General features: G+C 36.1%; 1 protein-coding gene across 2 annotated transcripts in view; it reads left to right on the top strand.

Annotated features, from left to right (window-relative positions):
• Nucleotides 1-17,068, top strand: part of ARFGEF1 (ARF guanine nucleotide exchange factor 1) — a 97,510-nt gene that overhangs the window by 42,069 nt on the left and 38,373 nt on the right. Inside the window, exons 11-18 of one of the 2 annotated variants that reach the window (XM_079796238.1) lie at nt 4,384-4,483; nt 4,594-4,733; nt 4,838-4,946; nt 5,575-5,776; nt 9,120-9,231; nt 9,559-9,764; nt 10,008-10,092; nt 15,405-15,567. In XM_079796238.1, coding sequence (XP_079652364.1) covers nt 4,384-4,483; nt 4,594-4,733; nt 4,838-4,946; nt 5,575-5,776; nt 9,120-9,231; nt 9,559-9,764; nt 10,008-10,092; nt 15,405-15,567 — 1,117 coding nt within the window. Of the gene's footprint in view, nt 1-4,383; nt 4,484-4,593; nt 4,734-4,837; nt 4,947-5,574; nt 5,777-9,119; nt 9,232-9,558; nt 9,765-10,007; nt 10,093-15,404; nt 15,577-17,068 lie in introns of both variants that reach the window. The other variant, XM_079796237.1, reaches the window with a different exon arrangement.

Genomic DNA, 17,068 nt, shown 5'->3' with positions numbered 1-17,068 from the left:
TGCATTTTCATTTGTTTCATGTTCAGTCAAATGATTAATACACTGGAAAGTTTTTCAGAATGTGAAATATTTGTATATTATGTGTATTTATCTTTTTATTCACTCATTCAACTACCATGTACCTACAAAGCACTAAGCACTAGGAAAGCACTAAGAATGCAAAATCAAATTAAGACACAGCCCTACCTTCAAGGAATTTACACTAGTTGTATGAATGGTTCTAGTTGTCTGGAATTAACTTGGTCCTCACAATAACTTTGCCATTATGTATATAGTATGTAATAGTGCTTTTGGTTATCTTGAAAGAAAGCTCAAAATATATACTTTGTGTACATGGTTTTAAGTCATTTAAGTTTTAACACTTTAAAAAGGTGATTGAGAAGGGTTATATTTTTTATTTTAGGACATTTGAAATTTTAATTTTTGCTTTATATATTTTTTCTAATGTACATATTGTATTCCTACACATTTTTGAAAATAAAATAACTGTCCTGTGGTTCTAAAGTATTTCCAGAGGTCCTTGACCTGGTAGAGTGGCACCTGGTTTGGTGATACTTATCTTATATCAGCCAGGGACAAAGAAACTCCTTATTATCCCAGCTTGGCTTTAGGTCTATGCCCATGCCTGGTTCATGCCCTGGACACGTGAATTACTGAGGAAAATAAATAAATAATAAAATAAAATATTTCCAGAGATTTACCAAAACTGAATTAGGGAATCTTCCAACCATGTCTGCATGTATCATGCAGGTATAGAAATTACTGATCTTTTGTTTTCACCTTCAAATAATTCAGTATTTTAAAATAGTACTTTATGTTTTGCTGATTTAATGGATACCTTTTCCAGCTTGTCATTTGTCATAATATTGTTTGGGTTGGGACATTGTGTATTTTACGAATACTCACTTTCATGCTGGTCAACTTTGACATTCATTTCATATTTGGTATGATAATACAGTTTAGATCATAATTTTTATTTTATATTTAATCCTAACTCAAGACTAATAATTCATTATCTCATAGAAAAGGATAAATTATTATTTTCCCAGAGTTTTTAGATGGTAAAGATAATCATATCTTTATTAATGTTCTGTAGTATCTATTTAAATTCATTTAGAACATTATTATGGGAATGATACAGAATAAGGCCTTGGTAAATTAAGTGAAAAGTTATTTAATTTGGACCGGGAACAATTTCTGGCCCATACATGGTGTCAAATTTTAGAAATTTGTCATATGTCTATTAAAATAATGCAGGTTATTTAACCAAAACAGTTGTTATTTTTACACAGTTTTTTCTCATTATCTTCAGGAACTAAAAATAAAAGAGACTTTAAAAAACTTTTGGAACTTTCGCTTATATAACCAGCTAAAAGTCTCTCACTTGATAAAGAGACATTAAATTGCCATTAAAGAATTTTGGAAGACTGTGCATTCAGTTACTTACAGAATTTTGGACACTGAGACTCTATTTCATTAAGTACTATTAGTAGACTGTGTGAAACATAACTTCTTACAGAATCAATATCACAAAAATTAAGTTGGGTTTACTATTTTTATTTAGTAAATTTTATATACAAAGTTTTTGTTAAGGACAAGTTTAAAGAGAAATACTTCAAGAAATTTCCTGTCTGTTCATAGATGGTAGGCTCTTACTACAAAATTATTGTAATGTTTTTTAAAAGAGATCAAGTTTATTTCACTCTGCATTGTCTCTTATGGGGAGATTATGAGGATAAAAGAAGTGTAGATATGCTTTTGAAAATACTGAACATTCAAATGCAAGATAAGCTGTGTTGCTGTTGGAGAAAACTCAACGTCTAAAAATATAAATTGCAAAACAAAATTGAGATGTTCAATGAAGATTCATTTAATGAGAATATTCACTTCAGAGTTTCTATAATGTGGTTTTTCCATCAGCATTAACTTATATATCTGTTTCTGAAAATACAGTTTTAAATAGTCACAATTACTGACTAATAGAATATATTTGCATATTGGATACTGTACAACTGCTCAGACCTTGGAATCAAATTGGATACTGCCACCCTCATAACCATTTCTTTATTTATTTTGATTCAGTACCTGCTTTTTTAAAACGTATTTTTATTGATTTCAGAGAGGAAGGGAGAGGGAGAGAGAGATAGAAACATCAGTGATGAGAGAGAATCATCGATCGGCTGCCTCCTGCATGCCCCCCACTGGGGATCAAGCCCGCAACCCAGGCATGTGCCCTTGACCGGAATCGAACCAGGGACCCTTCAGTCCACAGGCCGACGCTCTATCTATTGAGCCAAACTGGCTAGGGCTCAGTACCTGCTTTTTATCATAGCAACCACTAAAACCCAGGTTTGCAAAAATAATGATGGCTTTCAAAGGAATGTAGTGAGATCTAGCTGATCTAATGACACTGAACAATTTTGCAAGATGTCCAACAAATGTATTTCTCTATGAATTTTATCTTAAAAATTCTCATGATAACCCTCTGGGTTTGTTTTAGCATTCTGGGGCACATTGGTGCAGTTTGGGAACTGTGGCCAACGAATATTTATTGAATGCCTACTATATGCCAAGCAGTGTGGACACAATGCTTGGCAAGAAAGACCTGGCTCCTACCCGCTTAGAGGTTACAGTCTTATAGGAAATACTGACATTAGGCAAGTACTAGAAATGTGTTGAGTTTTGTGAAAGAAAAGCACATTGCAAGGGTACCTTACTCAAATTGGGGAGACATGTTAATCATCGTTCATTGTAAATAGGAATTTCTAGGTTCATAATACATATCCTATGTAATAAAAGCCTAATATGCTAAGTGTCCGGTTGTCCGTTCAACCAATCAAAGCGTAATATGCTAATGATATGCTATGGCCACTCAACTGCTCGCTATGATGTGCACTGACCACCAGGGGGCATAAGTTGACCTTCGACCAGTCACTATGATGTGCACTGACCACCAAGGGGCAGACGCTCCAACTGGTAGGTTAGCTTGCTGCTGGGGTCCAGCTGATTGGGACTGAGCAAGACAGGCCGGACATATCCTGGAGCCCTCCATGGTCCCTCCCTGGCTGGCCAACCTCCTGCATCTCTCCCCGGCCCTGATCGTGCACTGGTGGCGTCCCTCAGCCTGGCCTGCACCCTCTTACAATCTGGGACCTCTTGGGGGATGTTGAGGAGCTGGTTTTGGCCCGATCCCGCAGGCCAGGCTGAGGGACCCCACTGGTGCACGAATTCGTGCACCAGGCCTCTAGTGTTCCATAGGTGTTAATACAGTATGTTGTTTCTGATTTACTTTTTTAGCCATCCCCTCTAAGTCACAGTCACTTTTCCAAAGTAAATTTGAATCTGAAAATTCTTAGCTCTTAAATTGAAATGTATTTAATTAGGTTAGCTTCTTTGTGCTTGACGTTATTTGGTCTAAAAGAATAGTGAAAAATAGTTTGTAGTTTTCAGACAATGGAGATTTCCACTTGTGTGAATAATGATAAAAATATTCCGTGAGAATTGGATAGATACTTTTTATTGTGTGGATTACAACATTACTTACTTTTAAAACATTATAATACTGAGCAAACAATTAGGTTTGCTCAGTATTATAATGTCTGAAAAATACAGGGTGGGGCAAAAGTAGGCTTACACTTGTTTATATAGAAAATAATACAATAATTAATAAATCTATAATAATAAAAGTGTAATATGCTAATTAGACTGGACAGGACATCATTCCAGACGTCCTTCTGGATGAAGCCGCAAGGGCCGAGGCAGAGGCGGTTAGGGGCAATCAGGCTGGCAGGCGAGTGGTTAGGGGCGGTCAGGCAGGCAGGCAAGTGGTTAGGGGCGATCAGGCAGGCAGGTAGGCAAGCGGTTAGGAGCCAGTGGTCCCAGATTGTCAGAGGGTGAAGGCCAGGCTGAGGGACACTCCTCCCCCCGTGCACGAATTTTGTGTACCGAGCCTCGAGTACAAGAATAAATTGTGTTTCCCATACTCACAACTGTAAACTTGCTTTGGCCCACCCCATCTGACTGATAAATAGAATATGGTTTATGCTATCTGGTGTGTTAAAATGAATTATGAGTTATATTAGTTTTGTAAATATGTTCAGGAAACTATTCAGAGGAACTCCAAATCTTTGTAGACTTCTTCTGTAGTGGCTGTGTGATAGCAAACAAATTAATGTGAAGTGCAGTGCTCCTACTGCAAGGGCTCGCTTCAGTCACCCACCTAAGGATTTTAGTCCTGATGTTCCTGAGATGGACTCAAAAGGAATTGACGCCAGAGGAACCTGGATCCTAGTCTCTGTTCTGCAACTTTGGGATATTTAAAAAGTGATCACATTTATGAATTATAAGCAATATTTTAAAATGGACGTTTTCCCCTAATCACAGGTGTTCTTTAAAGAAATTTTCCTATATATTTTGGAAACTTCTACCAGCTCGTTTGACCACAAATGGATGGTTATTCAGACATTGACAAGGATTTGTGCAGGTATTTGAAATTACCCATATTATCTCTTTCTTATAATGAGATATTTAAAAGGTTTGAATATACTCATATACTAGATGCCCTTTGTTAATTAATATATTGTATTGTTACAGATGCTCAGAGTGTAGTGGATATTTATGTAAACTATGACTGTGACTTAAATGCAGCAAATATATTTGAAAGACTAGTAAATGATCTATCAAAAATTGCTCAAGGCCGGGGCAGTCAGGAACTTGGTATGAGTAATGTTCAGGTAAGAACTTTAAAAAATTTTTCAAATTTAAACTTTGCCAAGGAAGTGCTATGTGTTTTGCTTAAAAGATCTTGTTTGTATTCTTATTCTGAATTATTTTGTAGGAATTAAGCCTGAGGAAAAAAGGTTTAGAGTGCTTAGTGTCGATTTTGAAGTGCATGGTTGAATGGAGTAAGGATCAGTACGTGAACCCCAATTCTCAGACAACTCTTGGTAAGGTGACATTTTGAGTATAATTCTTCATCATTTTAAGCAAATGATACTTTGAAGGCTAGTTGCAGATGCCGTTAAGCCAGTTTCGTGATGTCTGTATTCATTTAACTGACGAAGAAGCATTGTCTGTAACTTAAATAATGAGCTTTAAAATAATGAATTTATCACCTTAGTTATCCAAACTTTACTCTTTCTAGAAGTATTTTGAATATTATATAAAAGTGAAGCATATTTATGCAACTTTGTTAAAGTATAGTTATAGAAGAAATACATAAAAGTCAGTATAAGAAGATGGAATTGTTTGTGCATGTTTGAGATTTATCCTTACCCAGAGAAAATCTCATAGTTGCAGGGCTACCTGGTGTTATCTTAGTCAAGTTCCTATAGGAAAACTGGTTGTCATGAGCTGAGAGCTGAAACCCAGCTGACACTCAGCACTGTGACTGCAAAAGGAACTCTTTTTAATGATGTAAATTGTATATGTATATATTGCACCTAATATTTTATTTGTATCAAACAGATATCTAAGCACCAGTGAAATATCTTGCCAATATCTTGAATTTTTTTACCTTTTACTTTTTTTTTTCTTTGACCGAGTAATTTACTGTATCAGTTTTTCTACTTACAGGTCAGGAAAAACCTTCAGAACAAGAGACAAGTGATATCAAACACCCTGAGACAATAAACAGATACGGAAGTTTAAATTCCCTGGAGTCAACATCATCATCAGGAATAGGCAGCTATAGCACACAGATGTCTGGCACTGATAATCCAGAACAGTTTGAAGTCTTAAAGCAACAAAAAGAAATAATAGAACAAGGGATAGATTTGTGAGTGTCTGATTTTAAAGAGAAATTTTCTTGGATATCCCTCTGCCTGTACTGTGCCACCATTGCCCTTGGTTTCTCTGAATCTTTGGATTATTTTTATTTTCTTCTTATCACCACCTTCTAATGAGTAAAACAGGGCAAAATCTTGCTGACTTCTGCTGGCTCCTTAACCAGCTCCCCTTTTTCATTGCATTCTAGCCCAAACAGACTCTGTAATGCACATTAAATTCATTTTGCACCACATTGTATATGCTGTTTTATGCATCTGCAGTTTTGTGTTACTTATTTAGTTCAGTTATAAAATCCCCCAGTATATTTCCTAAGCAGGTGACAGCTAAAAAAACGTAAAAGTATGGAACTAGTTAATGTTGTTCCTTTATAGGTTTTATATTTTCTTCACCTGCTTTGTGCTACTTTCGTTATTGATCCATTGTTGGTAATTTCTTTTTTATATGTTCATATGGTGATAATGACCCTTTCCAACCTGGCTACTAAACTGGTATCAGCCTGTTTCTGGACTATTTGTCTAAGTACTACCACTCTGCTATCCCTCCTATTGCCCATCTCTTTTTTCAAAGAGATGCTATAAGGAAAAATAAACTTGTTGGCCTTTTTCCATGAATCTAGCTACTGTAAACTATTAAAAATTCCCTTGTTTGTTTAGTTAGCTTGCTCCTTCTGTTTTAAAGCATTTCTTCCTGAATCTTAAGCAATGCCTTTTGATGAATGCCTTTTTTTACAGTGTATTTGTACCTTTTTAAAAATTGACAAAATGTACACACATTCTTTGTCATAAAATTATAAATATCACAAAATTGTCTCAAGAAGTTGCCATTAACACTTCATTCTAATTTTTCTGTCATTATTTACAAACTGTCATGTGTTCCAGACATTATGCAGGGTCCTGGAATGAATGATAAGTGAAACATCCCTTACTTATCAGGGGCACAAGATCTAGTAGTTTAGGCAGACATTCATACTGAAGTTTGGCTGGTCACTCAGCAAACACAGATTTGATACTTGGGGCTGTGTGCCAAGAACCATGGAGACACTGGTCCTTGTGTTCAAGATGAGAGTCTAAATCTTGGCAAAACATTTTTTTAACTGGCACTGTGTAAAGTCCATAATGGAGTGTTGTACAAAGTACTGCCAAGGTATGATAACTCCCGTCAAGTACTTAGCAGTGAGAGGGCGTTTGTCATAGGACTTTAAAGTGGAGGTCTCCCTGCTGTCAGCCACTATCCTCCAGCCCTCCTTTCAGCCATTAGGCTTGCTTTCTGCCTCAGACTTCCTTGAGAATGCTTTCCTGTGGCTGTGCTCAGTGCACTCTCACAGCTGTTCCTTCCATGACACCACTCTGTCCCGTCCCTTCTTCCAGTTTGATCATGCCATCTCAGTCTTGGTCTGGACTGTTTATCTCCTGCATACCTCTTAGCATTTTAAGGGTTCTGTCCCTCGGTCCTTATCTTACTTTGTATCTTCTAGATGATTGTATTCTTTTTCATGACTTCAGCTACTATTTACTAACATCTCACTACCCCCAAGTGTTAACATAAATACCTACACTGATGTGCAGACTCATATCTGTAATTGCCTGTTGGGCATCTCCACTGAATATTGCATAGCTTCTTCCACTCAGCATGTCCATAATCGAATTTATCAGTCTACATTCTCTCCATAATCAACTCCCCAATACTCCTACCCAAAACAAAAGACAAACAGAAAACCCACTTTTTCTGTATTTTTTTATTGAGGATAGTAACCCCAGGATGTTACTAAATTTATAAGCTAAAGTTTTGGGAGTTACCTTAGATTTCCCCCTTGGGTTTGTCACTAAATAAATAGTATAATCTAATTAGTTTACCTTTGTTTGGTCTTATTTATTCTCTAGTCTTTTCTCACAGCTATTCTTTTTGAATGAAATTCTTAGTTCTGTTTCTCCCCTCTCTTGCTCTTAAAGGAATAAGGCCACAACTTGGATCTGACGAATTCTTAAACTTTATCACCTGCCACTTCTTTATCTCACTTCATTGCTCCACCAATGCTGAACTATTTATTATGCTGTTTTATGCTTTCATGTATTAGTCTGACCTATTTCACTCTGGGATGTTTTTTCTTACTATTTATAAAAGATGTGATTATTCCTCAAAGCTCAGTTCCACAGTCACCTTCCCCTGAAAATAAATCATGACCGTCTCAGTAAATTAGTCACTTCTTCTGTGCTATCATCTTACCTTGTTGAACACATTATTTGTTGCACTTTTACTATTGTAATTTTTGAAAATCATGTTTCTAGCTTTAGAATAAGAGCTTCTGTAGAGCAAAGATTACGTTTATCTCAGTGAAAATGTTTGATTTTAATTTGTGTACTTGGTAATGGTTGAATTAAGACTTACTGGGGAAATCATTAGGAGGACTGAACAGGGAAGGACATTTCAGAGAGAATGAGATATGCAACAGCACAGAGAAAAAAGGGAGAACATTTGGGGACTATTGTTAAGCACAGCAGGGGTGGGGGGAGTTGTGAGGGAGAAGCATGTAGCAGGAGGTGAGATGAAAGCATTGAGTTGGATCCAGATTACAGAAGGCCTTATTTGCCATGTAAAGGAGTTTTGTCTTGTACCTCCTGGCATTGACGTACTATTGAAGGATTTTAAGCAGAGGAGCAGCAGCACATGATTTCCTCTTTTGGAAAGATGACTTGCCAGCAGCCTGAGGATAGATTAGAATGTGAACAAAACAAGAGATGGGAGACCATTTAAGAATGCTTGCAATACCCAGGTGACAGGTGATGAAGTACCAAAGTAATTATTGGTACAATAAAAGTACAAAGTAAATGATTTGGAAAGAAAGAGGTGACATTTAAATTGGATCTTTAAGCAGGAAGGAGAGTTCCCCAGTGAGTGGAGCAGCTGAAGGGCATGCAGAGGAAATGGGCCACAAATGCATCGTGTTCAGGGAACGAGATGGTATGTGGGAGTAGATGAGAAGAGGGGATGAAAAATGAACGAGCTGTATTAAGAAAGATTTTATGTGGCAGTCTAATCATCAATTTGGACTTTATTTGGAAAACATTGGGTATCTAGAGGTCTTTTTTAATAAAAGAAATAGTGCTGTCAGATTTTAGCTAAAACAGTCACTGAATTCAAGTTCAGTAAAAGGAAACTTAGAATTAATAGGTGGAAAACTTTGTATAGTATAATATTTTTATGTTTTCATGCACAGATTATATTAAATAAGTTTCTATTTTCTCAATGCTATTAGAAAATCAATTTAAGGTCTTTTCCAGGAATACCAGTGGTTTTCTATTTATAATGTCCCTATTAACTTTAATATCATCTAGGTTTAATAAGAAACCAAAGAGAGGAATACAGTACCTCCAAGAACAAGGGATGCTTGGCACTACACCTGAAGATATTGCTCAATTCTTGCATCAAGAAGAAAGATTAGACTCTGTAAGAGTTCCATTTTAGTTCATTCTAACCTTTTCTATAAAATTTCTTTTTAAGTTAATAATGATATGTATTGTTGCCCTCCCAAGTATGCAAGTAAAACTTAAAGAATATACTTAGGTATTCTTAATTTTGCTCTTTAATTCTTTAAACTCAAAAGAATATCTTGATTTTTTTTATAAACACATTCAGTATGTTTAACTTATAGCTTCATGTTTGAAATAGTTAAACCTATAGTCAAAACCTGTGGGTCTTGTGGATTTTTCTGCTTTTTAAATGGCTGGCTGGCAAATATTCCATTGGGATATCAATTTGTCTTTTGTTCTTTAGACTCAAGTGGGTGAGTTCCTGGGAGATAATGATAAGTTTAACAAAGAAGTCATGTATGCATATGTGGACCAACATGACTTTTCAGGAAAGGACTTTGTTTCAGCCCTTCGAATGTTTCTAGAAGGATTCCGTCTTCCAGGGGAAGCTCAGAAAATTGATCGATTGATGGAAAAATTTGCTGCAAGATATCTAGAATGTAACCAAGGGTAAGCAAGATTCAGATTCTTACTGGTTGCCAACTATCAGGAGATTCATAATCCTCTGCCCCCAGGAAAATTAGATTGTCTATGATCTGGAGGTAATCAGATAGTTCCATTTAAAAATTATAATCTGAGATAAAACATAAATCCTGAAAAAGTAAATTAAAAGTGCTTTGGGGTTTGCAGTGACTAATTTAATAAAACTGTAAACCAGTTCAAGTTTATAACATGATACATTTATTTTTTCAGACAAACCCTTTTTGCTAGTGCAGATACTGCTTATGTTCTGGCTTACTCAATTATTATGCTGACCACAGATCTTCACAGTCCACAGGTATGTTTTCTTCCAAGCCAGTTCTATAATAAATAATACAAATTAAGTACTCTGAGTTCTTTTGAATTAATAAGTAGCAGTTGAAATTTTAATGTTGTTTAGTCAAATACCCCAGTTTGTTGATTGGTTTAATTTAGTGTAGAATACATTCGCAAATGTAGTTTCTGGTAGTTATTCTAATTAAACTTTTAGTTATCTGTAAAATAGATCTATATTTGTCTGTCTGAAGATTAACAGCTGTATAAAGCTTAAGATAAATTTTAATCTAAGAATATGATATAGTTCTTCTGCCTATACTTAATTGCAACATGAAAAAACACTATATATAAACTGTCTTCTTTTTTTTTTACATTTTAAACTTAAACATTAGAGTGATTAGTATAGTGATTCTTCCTGTGCCTGTCACCCAGCTTCCACAGTTATCAACTTATGGCCAATTTTCTTCTATTTATATCCCCCTCTCTCCCACAGATCATTTGGAAGCAAATCTCAGGTATCATATAATTTAATCTGTATTTATTTAATTATATATCTCTGAAAGAGAAATACTCTAATTAAACATAATCCCAGTACCAGTACACAGAAAAATTAACAATACTTTAAAAATATCAGGTATCCACGCCCTAGCTGGTTTGGCTCAGTGGGTAGAGCATCATCCTGCGGACCAAATGGTCTCGGGTTCGATTCCAGTCAAGGGCACGTACCTTGGTTGCAGGCTTCTCCCTGGCCCAGGCCCTGGTCAGGGCACCTGCAGGAAGCACCAATCAATGTGTTTCTCTCACATCGATGTTTCTCTCTGTCTTCCCCTCTCTCTTCCATTCTCTTTAAAAATCAATGGAAAAATATCCTCAGGGGAAGATTAACAAAAACAGACAATAAATGAATAAATAATAAAATAACAGATATCCAAGAAGTATTCAAATTTTATTTTCCTCATAAAATTTATAATTCCTTTTTAAATGTTAAGGAATATAACTTGATTTCTGATATCCACTTGCAAACACTTATTTTAAACATTTTAGGTATTTTATGCTTAGTTTTCAAAAACATACTTGGGTATCCTTGGGGAAAATTACCTTTATAAATTAATCTATTTGCAAAAATTTATTTGTACTTCTTAGGAGTAGTGCAGCATATGATATTTACTATTTTTAGGATGTGAAATAAACTATATGCTTTTTCCTAATCTGAGGTGTATTGAAAAATTAAAACCTATTTAGTTTGAGATTAAGCTTGGCAATATAGGGATTGTGTGTGTGAGTGTGTGTGTGTGTGTGTTGAGATGTTTAAAGCAGGGTTGATATGAAAAGTATATACCAAATGTATAATGGAAGAATTACAGAGTTGTGGATACCATACAGAGTTGTTCCTAGTTTTAAACACCAGAATTCAACAACTGTGCATTTACCAGGATTACTTGATTTTATATAGACCTTTGAAAAAAATCATTTAAGAGTTTACTCATTTAAAATATTCCTTTGTCCTCATACCTCAACATAATAAAAGCGATATATGATAAACCCACAGCAAACATCATACCCAATGGACAAAAACTAAAAACATTTCCCCTAAGAACAGGAACAAGACAGGGATGCCCACTCTCACCACTCCTGTTTGACATAGTACTGGAAATATTAGCCATTGCAATTAGACAAGAAGAAGAAATAAAAGGCATCCAAATTGGAAAAGAACAAGTAAAACTGTCTTTATTTGCAGACGACATGATATTGTACATAAAAAATCCGAAAGACTCCGTCAAAAAACTCAGACGTAATAAATGAATTCGGCAATGTAGCAGGATACAAAATTAACGCCAAGAAATCTATGGCCTTTCTATACACCAATAATGAACTTACAGAAAAGAGACTAAAAAGGCAATCCCATTTACCATCACACCAAAAAAATTAAGATACCTAGGAATAAACCTAACTAAGGAGGTAAAAGACCTATACGCAGAAAACTACAGGACACTGAAAAAAGAGATAGAGGAAGACCTAAACAGATGGAAGAACATACCATGTTCATGGATTGGTAGAATCAACATCATTAAAATGTCCATACTACCCAAAGCAATCTATAGATTCAACACATTCCCCATTAAAATACCAACGGCATATTTCACAGACCTTGAAAGAACTCTCCAAAAATTCGTCTGGAATAAAAAAAGACCCCGAATAGTCACAGCAATCCTGAGAAAGAAGAATAAAGTAGGAGGGATCTCAATACCAGATTTCAAGCTGTATTACAAAGCCACTATTCTCAAAACAGCCTGGTACTGGCACAAGAACAGACATATAGATCAATGGAACAGAATAGAGAATCCAGATATTGACCCAAACCACTATGCTCAATTAATATTTGACAAAGGAGGCATGAATATACAATGGAATCAAGACAGTCTCTTCAATAAATGGTGTTGGGAAAATTGGACAGATACATGCAAAAAAATGAAGCTAGATCACCAACTTACACCATACACAAAAATAAACTCAAAATGGATACAGGACTTAAACATAAGACGGAAACCATAAAAATACTAGAGGAATCCACAGGCAGCAAAATCTCAGACATATGCCAAAAGAACTTCTTCACCGATACTGCCCCTAGGGCAATGGAAGCTAAAGAGAAAATAAACAAATGGGACTACATAAAAATAAAAAGCTTTTTTACAGCAAAAGAAACCATCAACAAAACAACAAGAAAGCCTACAGTATGGGAGAACATATTTGCAAATGGTATCACTGATAAAGGTTTAATCTCCAACATCTACAGGCAGCTTATACAACTTAATAAAAGGAAGATAAATGATCCAATAAAAAAAATGGGCAACAGACCTAAATAGAATCTTTTCAAAAGAAGACAGAAGGAAGGCCAAGAGACACATGAAAACATGCTCAGCGTCACTAATTATCTGAGAGATGCAAATCAAAACAACAATGCGGTACCATCTCACACCTGTCAGAATGGCTATCATCAACAAATCAACAAACAACAAGTGTTGGCGAGGATGCGGAGAAAAAGGAACCCTCATGCATTGCTGGTGGGAATGCAGACTGGTGCAGCCACTGTGGAGAACAGTATGGAGTTTCCTCAAAAAACTGAAAATGGAACTCCCATTTGACCCAGTAATCCCACTCCTAGGAATATATCCTAAGAAACTGGGAACACCTATAAGAAAGGATATATGCACCCCTATGTTCATAGCAGCACAATTTACAATATCTAAGATCTGGAAGCAGCCTAGGTGCCCATCAGCTGATGACTGGATCAGAAAACCATGGTACATCTACACAATGGAATATTATGCTGCCATAAAAAAAGAAGGAATTCTTACCATTTGCAGCAACCTGGATGGAATTGGAGAACATTATGCTGAGTTAAATAAGCCAGTCAATGAAAGAAAAATACCACATGATCTCACTCATTTATGGATAATAAAGAACATTATAAACTGTTGAACAAAAAGGTAGATACAGAGGCAGTAAAGTATCAAACAGTCTGTCAAATTACAGCAGGAAGGTTAGGGAGAAGTGGGGAAGATAAGAGATCAACCGAAGGACTTGTATGCATGCATATAAGCATAACCAATGGACACAAAACTCGGGGGGGTGAGGGCGGGGAGGGGGGGCAATGGTAAGATATGTACACATATAATACCTTAATTTAAAAAAATATATTCCTTTGTCATATTACTGACAGTGTAGTAAAAGCAGCCCACTTTTAGGGTTTTCATTGTCTAGCACAGTGATGGCGAACCTATGACACGCGTGTCAGCACTGACACGCATAGCCATTTCTGATGACACGTGGTCGCATGCCTAGGATGAAACATTTGCGACTAGAGTCTTGGAGTTAGTTTTTTCCTCAAAGTGACACACTACCCAAGTTATGCTCAGTTTTTTGGCGAAGTCTGACATACCAAGCTCAAAAGGTTGCCCATCACTGGTCTAGCATAACACTTTTCCCATGGGTTTATAAGGCAGTCTACATTTAAAGGCTCACTTGGATATCTTTTTATTTTTTCCATCGTCATTTATGCCTTCCCTCCTCCACCCCTAGACCCGGCTATCACTGCATTGTTGTCCATGTCCATGAGTTCCTTCTCTCATTTTTTTTTCTTTTTTGCTAAATCCCTCCACACACCCCTAACATCCTCCCCCCTCCCTCATCCCCCAGCTGTCTGCCTCCTCTCTATGAGTCTGTCTCTATATATCAGAGTTTCCTATCTGGTTTTTCTGTCTAAACCAAAAGTAGAATTATGTTTTACATTACCTCCCTTTGTTTTTAGAATGTTGTATTTTTAAAGAATTTGGTTCTATAAATGAATTATCAATGTCATGTGCATCTGCGTCATGTCTTCCTATACATATGTACCTTCTCATGTAAGTTATTTTGAAGAAATGTTAAAACTGCCTTTCATAGTATCAGATTGTTAAAAGTTTCTGAACCCATGTCAGTTAGGGAGTGTTAAATCTTGAGAACAGTGTCCTGTCTTGATTGCACTAGTTTCTGTCTGTAGAACATGTGCTGGTCTGGCAGTGATAGTTTATTGTCTTGTGGCTCCTGTCAGACTGCTGGCATCATGTGCTGATATGCAGCATGCCACTGTGCTTATGGGTTCCTACGAAGCTAAGTTGCCGGTTAGAAAATTGAACCCATAATTATGACCCCATATGATATACACTTTAAGACCATATGAACTGTAATAAATGACATCATTTTTAGAGAACACTTTAGCCCTAACAAGTTTGAGTCAGTAGATAGAGCGTCGGCCTGCCTACTGAATGGTCCCAGGTTCATTTCCGGTCAAGGGCACATGCCTGGGTTGCGGGCTCGATCCCCAATAAGTGGCATGCAGGAGGCACCCGATCAATGATTCTCTCATAAATTCTTTTCATAATTGTTTTCAAAGTTAAAATATAGGTGAATTTTAACAAGTCATTTATGTTTCTTTTTCACCTAGAATATTTATAGTTAAATTACCTTTTATATGTAGTGTGTCAGCTAATTTTTTTTAATTTGAGGTACATTTAGAACACATATTTTTGTCTTAATCTTCATCATTAGTAACAACTGGCTTTGATTCATGTTTATAGTAGAGCAAGTTGAATTAGCATGTGCCAGGATGGGTTTTTTTCTACATTGCTGTCATTTTCTATGAATTTTTCATTTTAATGTATGTTTTGTTGAATATTTTTCACTTCTTGTCCTCAAAATATTTATAAATTCTCTCATAAGAGTATTTAAATTCTTAAAATATGAGTGAAATTTTTATGTTAATTTTTAGGAATTATAATGGCTTTTCATTTCTAGGTTAAAAATAAAATGACAAAGGAACAGTACATTAAGATGAATAGAGGTATCAATGACAGTAAAGACCTTCCTGAAGAGTATCTATCAGCCATCTACAATGAAATAGCTGGCAAAAAGATATCATTGAAAGAAACAAAAGAATTAACAATCCCTACAAAATCAAGTAAGCAAAGTAGGTATCCAAATCATTTGAATCCTGATTGCTCAGGAGGAAAAATATGGGTACTTGAAAGAGTTCTTCACTTAATTTATTCTAGTGATAGTATTTATATACTGTAGCATTTGCTGATATGGTTGTATTTTTTCTCACATGCTGAAGAAAAGTAGCTCTGATCAATGACTAATGAAAAATGCTACATAATATGCATGGATTAGTGTGTGTCTAATACACACGTGTCCATTTAGCGGTTAATCTCAGCACAGATTTGAAGGTCAGAGAGATTGGTCAGGAAACCCCAGTAGTCAGACTTCAATTCTTAATCTTTGTTTCTGCCTCCTTATCAGCTACAAGCAACATATTTATATCTCTTCATATGTCCTTATAGATAAACAAGCTGAAAGTAGGGGTGATTCAAGGAGATGGGGAAGGTTAGGATTGTGAGGTAGCTGTGGAGTCGGAAATCACTACTTCAGATGTGCCGCAAATTGTATTGCTGTAGAGTTCCTAGATCTAACTAGCGTTAGGGGCCAGCTGTGGGCCTGGCTCCATTCTAGACTTTCTGTACGTGTAGACTGGTGATGAAATTAGAGCTAAAATCTGATTACAGGAATGAGATGAGGGTTGTAGCTTAAGAATATAACAGTAATATGGAAAGAGGACACCTTCCACTTAGAAATGAACTCTCAGGTTTTATTTAACAGAACAAGTTACAGTAGCAAAATTCTGTTGACAGAAGAGAAGCAAAAAGGCCGATGTGATGTATGTATTTGTAGAAGCTGATGAAGAATTACAAGATGAGAGTTGGGGGCTAGGGAGATGATCTTAAAAGGAAGAGTGAGCATACTGGCCTTATCTTTTGGAGTAATATGGGGAACGATCCTAAAGAATTTTAGTAAGTTCATCCTCATTTTGTAAATGAGGAAACTAAAGTGCAGAGGTTAAGAAACTTAAGAGTTATAGAATTTATAAGCTGAGTTTACCCAATGTAAAATTTTTATTAAATCGCTACATCTAAAACCCAAACAGTTACAAAGCCAGATGTTGTATTAGGCATCCTTGACTCTTATTGCAGTTCAGTACCAAGCAGCAGTTTACTTGGGTGTGTTAACTTCAGTTCTGCTTGTAACATTAAGTATATTGATCAAGAGTTCATTTTTACACCTGAGTTACCAGTTTCCTGATTGTTTTCTTCTAACATCTTCACATCCCTCTTTCTATGGCCTATTTCGTATGTGGTAGTAACAAATTAGAGAGCTAGATGTGGGAGGGAGATGGTGGTGTTCTGAAATACTAAAATCATCCTGGAGTGTCAGGGCCATCGTTTTCTTGTTAACTCAGGAGATACCATTCAAAGATGCCATTTCTTCTTACATCTCTTTTCCTATCTCAGGTTTGTGGTGTTTCCCTAATGCTATTTATTGTGACAGGTTTGTATGTATTCTCTTCCCTCTTCATAGGTTTTCTACTTATCCCTGATTCCTAGTGCAGGATTTTTGCGCTTTTC

The sequence above is a fragment of the Cnephaeus nilssonii genome, assembly GCF_951640355.1.
Source record: "Cnephaeus nilssonii genome assembly, chromosome: 18".
Lineage (NCBI taxonomy): Eukaryota > Metazoa > Chordata > Mammalia > Chiroptera > Vespertilionidae > Cnephaeus > Cnephaeus nilssonii.
This window is presented reverse-complemented; position numbering and strand designations above follow the sequence as displayed.